The 5,401-nt window shown below is 35.9% G+C and overlaps 1 protein-coding gene across 8 annotated transcripts in view; it reads right to left on the bottom strand.

Moving 5' to 3' along the window:
- HMBOX1 (homeobox containing 1) overlaps positions 1–5,401 on the bottom strand; it is a 324,458-nt gene that overhangs the window by 146,366 nt on the left and 172,691 nt on the right. For all 8 annotated transcript variants that reach the window (XM_023736737.1, XM_004382194.2, XM_012557228.2 and 5 more), the window contains exon 3: positions 3,606–4,082. In XM_023736737.1, the coding sequence (XP_023592505.1) occupies positions 3,606–4,082 (477 nt within the window). The remainder of the gene's footprint in view (positions 1–3,605; positions 4,083–5,401) is intronic.

Here is a 5,401-nt window from a genome sequence, read left to right as displayed (position 1 = left end):
ATAGATATATGTATTTATATGTGTGTGTGTGTGTGTATATATATAAACCCACTGCCACCAGGTCAATTCTGACTTAGTGACCCTATAGGACAGGGTAGAACTGTTCCATAGGGTTTTGAAGGCTGTAAATCTTTACAGGAGCCAATTGTCACATCTGTCTTCCACAGATTGGCTGGTGGGTTTGAACCGTTGACCTTTCGGTTAGCAGCAAAGCTCTTTAACCACTGCACCACCAATGCTACCATATTAGTAGCTACATTTTCCAAACATTAAAATGTGAAATGGATCTTCTTTCTAGCTCTTAACTTTAAAATCCTCTGTAAAATGTTATACTCAACAATTTGTTGAGAATTTACTAGCTCTTTCATTTTTTTTATGCTTTCCAACTCAAAAATGGAGAAAGTAGCAGTTTCTTTCTGACTCTTAACGAGCTAATCAGGTGTACAGTTATAACTTGATTGAGTTCTACAAAAAAATTTCCATTATTTACCTTGAAATTGTTAGGAGTTAAATTGTGGACTCAGTGGGTTATGGGATCTGAAAGAAGTATGTCTTCTTGTTGAGTGTCTTAGAGGTTGGAGAATGTGAGCAACAAGAGGTGAATTATATATGTAGAAAACAATGTGAGGAGGAATTCAGGTACCCATTCTACCCAACCTTAAAAAAAAAAAATCCAAACCCACTGCCGTTGGGTCAGTTCCAACTCATAGTGACCCTATAGGACAGAGTAGAATAGAACTGCCCCATAGAGTTTCCACAGAGCATATGGTGGACTTGAAATGCTGACCTTCTGGTTAGCAGCCATAGCACTTAACCACTACACCACCAGGGTTTCCATCCCCCATTGAGAGACCACCAAATCCAGGCCACTATAATAGCACCATAGTGTTGAGTGAACAGCAAGAGTAGTATAGCCCTAAGTGGCCACAGGATACTCAGCAAAAATCACTGCTTAAAATTTTCTCTAACATTCCATCAAATAAAAATTGACTTAATTAATAAGTGATTGATTTGAAATGGCAAATACCATCTGGGACAGTAAACCCATTAAGGCATTTGCACTTTCTATAGACATGAAAAATTTGTTTACAGAGGCAACAGATACAAGCGACTCGTGTAATAAATACGCAAGCTAGAATTCAGCTCTGCCATTAATATTTAAATTTTCTTGGACAAATTCGTTAATTTTTGTGAATCTCATTTATCTCTGACCAACCTTGTAAGACGGTTGTAATCTTTAAAAGTGGGAACAGACATTGAACATACTTCCCCCACTGACTTTAGAAGGATAACTATCAACTGTAATGTTGAGAAAAATGAGAGATGGGGTGCACTGGGGGAGTGAAGGAGTGTAGCTGTGGGCAAGGGTGTGAGGGTAGAGAACCAAAGAAAGCCAAAAAGCCCAATGAGACCCCTACAAGTTTAGAGGACAACAAAGGAGAAGTTCTCAGAAAGAACCAGAGAAAGTGAAGATAAAGTTTCCTAGCTATGAACAAGTGGCAGCTTATATGTAAATAACAAGGTACAAAACACGTATATGTTTAACACTGAAACCTGGATGTGTGTTACAATGGGATTTAACTACAAATCCTAGTCGTTGGTAAGTGGGTTTTCTGTCTATTTTGAGGACTATTAACTACAAGTTAATAGTCAAGTTTTTAGACCCTCATTAGACCAACCAATCTTCTGAAGTCTTATTAAAAATAAGGTTTTCCCAAACTTCTTGTTAGTCTAATATATATTTGGGAATTAACTGTTATGTCCAAAGCTTATCAAAATAGCAATAATAACAACAACAGGGTAGCATTCTAAGAAATAAATTTTGTTGATACTATCCTCTCAACTCAGGATAATTAGAAGCTAATTGTGTATATTTCAATAACTGAAATAACTTTTATTTGCCCAAATGGTTCTACCTTTTACTTTCGACAATGATTTCTAAGTTAAATTCAAAAGCAACATCTGAACTTTGGCCAGCTGCTTTAACAAGTAAAAACAAAATCAAAGTCAAATTCATCTATTTTTAAATTTTAGAAGCTTAATGTAACAAGGTCCTGTGACTACTTTATGAAACTACTCATTACAGGAATTACACTGGAAACTAGAAGTAATAGTTCATTTGACCCATAATTCAATATAAGGCAGTTCTACCCTAAAATTAATTCAGGACAGTTCATTTCTTTAAAGGATATTTCACTTTTGTAGTAATACAGGATGAATCTTCCACGTGGCAATATTATGTCACTATTACACTATTTTTAAGTCTGAAAATTAGAAAGAACTAGAATTCAGAAATTATAGGTTTTAATTTTCTCTCTGACAAATTCCTTCTATATATTGTTTCATCATCTACTCTACCTAGTTTGTCTGCAGGCCTCTCCCCCAATACACACTTCCTTCTATAGTAGTGACAATCTTCTGAAAACAATGCTTTTATTATCTCTATTCCTAGAGACCTGTAAAAACTCCTTAATTACAACCAAATTAAACATAAACTATTTAGTATGGAACTCAAAGCCTTCCAAAATTGGTACTATCTCCTAATATTCTTATTACCATAGTCTAGCCCATCTACAATCATTGTCACACTAAATATGCCTCGCCTTCTTTACCTGCTAATAGCAACTTTAAATAAAGTTCCTACATTTTAAAACTGAAGCTATTCTTTAAGGTTTAGGTCAAATTCACTTGGCACAACTGCCATGTGCCAAGGACAGTTCTAGATTCTGGAGTCACAACAATGAATAAGACATGGTTCCTGCCCTTAAAATGCTCCAGGTCCAGTGTGAAGCCTTTTCTACTACCTCTGTTGAAAGTGGACTTCTTCTTTTCTAAGTGATTAAAACTCTAGGTACTTCGCACTTATCTGATAACAATTATATTAAAATATATACATATCTATTGTCAAGGAGCCCTGGTGGCACAGTGGTTAAAGTGCTTGGCTGATAACTGCAAGGAGGGAGGTTCAAACCTATCAGCTGCTCCACGAGAGAAAGATGTGGCAGTCTGTTTCCATAAAGATTTACAGCCTTGGAAACCTGACAGGGCAGGTCTACTCTGTCCTACAGATAGTGTCGCTGTGAGTTGGAATCAACTTGATGACAGTGGGTATCTACAGCCAAAATCAGAATTCTACGCTTTTAGGGGCAGAAATCATGTCTATTTTTCTTCTTAAGAACACTACTTTTTATATAATAGGTGCTCAAATTATTTTGTTGATTGGAATGTCGCAGGGAAAAATTAAGAGTGTACATATTCTGTATCATGATAAAATAATCTTAGCCCTCAGAAAAAGTACATATAATGGACTTAAGGATTAAAATATAGCTGTTAGCCAGAAGTTAGCAATTAGAGCCACAAAGAAAAGGCTAAACTCTGATAAACAGAGAGAATGGAAAACGTTTGTCAAACAGCAAAGAGAAAGGATTGAAGTAAAAGAGAAAAAAAATTTAAAACATAAAATTCGAATTTTTTTTCTTTCATTTCCAAAAGAAGGGGAGAAATCACAGTCATTATAAATAAGGAACTGAAATAACTTATTATTCAAAAAACATTTTAAGGACATATATATTTGTTGGGGACTCTGAAAAAGCAAAGTCACTAACCTCATTAATTCCTCCACTTTATCATCTACATCTAGGTCCTCTTCTGAGGCTTCAAAACTGTATGACCTCTGACCCATGCTGTTTGCATGATAGCGAGTTGGTGACATCTTTCCATTGGAGGTGGACAATCGCTCGTTATTCTCCCTCCCGTTCTGATTGGTAGTGCAAGGCTGTGGGGAGGTATCATAACTGTTGCTGGGTGATGGGGACATTCCCAAATGCTGCGTCTGTGTGGACGCTGTAGCTGTGGAGGAAGATGCTGGAACATTGTTGGTACTATTCCCATATGAACTTCCTCCATAGCTGGACCTTCTTCCAAACTTGTCACTATGCTCTTGATCGAGACGTTCCAAAGTTTCCAAGGCATGGAGAACTTCATGTTTAGTCATTCCAGTACGCCGAAGGCGCTGAAGCAGATCTATCTGCTCTATGGTAAATCTGGGTTCATCTGTATAGTGAGACATGGTTTCCAGCAAACTAAAAGATAAAAAATGGAAATCCCTTTATTTACAATAATCTACCAAGGAACATATCATTATAGAGAATGCTCAGCAAAAGATGCAATATTTCTACATATAAAGCTACATCAACTTCTTTCTTGAAAATAATAAGGAATGTCACCTGGTAAAATGTTTTTTGCCATGGCAAATGGATTGGTAAAGATATTGAGTTTATTAGCAGACAGACGTTGTTGTTAGGTGCCACTGAGTCAGTTCCAACTTGTAGCAATCCTATGTACAACAGAATGAAACACTGCCCAGTCCTGTGCCATCCTCACAATCATTGCTATGTTTGAAACCATTGTTGCAGCCACTGTGTCAATCCACCTCACTGAGAGTCTTCCTCTTTTTTTGCTGACATTAGGGATAACATAAAATCTAATTTCATATGACATACAATTTACATTTTCCTCAATTTTGGTAAATACCTGAACCAAAATATCAGTTATGGCAATAATTCCAAAAACAACAGATTAGGTTCATAAAGTGAATTAAGGCCAAGCTATGTGATAACTCACAGGTGTTTTTTCCATCTCAAATTTATTATTCTAGATTAGTGTAGTAATGAAACCTTGCTGAAGAAATAGCTTGTATTATCATCCCTTACTAAACAAGTATTAGCAAAACCTGAACTAGAAACTCCATAATTTCATTTAGTGAAAACGAATGATTTGCTAAACTAGCCCAAGCAAACACTAAAGAGAATTACATTAATAACTTACTAAAGCAACATTTCCTCAACTACTTAGCAACTTCATAAGTATTTCATCTCTGTAATACATTCTCTCTTAATAATTATCCTGAGACATTGATCTTTCATGGTTGTAGCCAAACTGAACTACTTATTTTTCTTCAGAAATTGCTTCTACGTTTCTTTTAACTAGCACAAGATACTACAGCACACCAGAAAATGTCTTTTTAGAGTGAATAACAATATTAAGAGACTTGTCAAGTATAAAAATTCTCACCACTCAAAATTTTTTCTTATAAAACCTGACTTTCCTATTTTAGATTTTTAAACGTGACAATGTCTTTTATTTTCATAGTTCTAGCATCAAATATGATGCATGGCATGCAGTAGGTTCTCAATACTGTTCACTGACTGAAATGGATGCTGAAGAATTTTCTCATCCTTTACTGCTCTGGACCAGTTCCCTTTAGCTGTTTCTGCATCCCTCTTTGCTAAAAATTTATTGAACTTAGATAAGCTAGATAACTGGGATCTTCTAAAAATCAAACACCTATGCTCTTCAAAAGACTTCACCAAAAGAGTCAAAAGAGAACCTACAGACTGGG

This window comes from Trichechus manatus, unplaced genomic scaffold, assembly GCF_000243295.1.
Source record: "Trichechus manatus latirostris isolate Lorelei unplaced genomic scaffold, TriManLat1.0 scaffold00091, whole genome shotgun sequence".
Lineage (NCBI taxonomy): Eukaryota > Metazoa > Chordata > Mammalia > Sirenia > Trichechidae > Trichechus > Trichechus manatus.
Note: the sequence above shows the minus strand (reverse complement) of the source record. Positions and strands in the feature narration are given on the sequence as shown.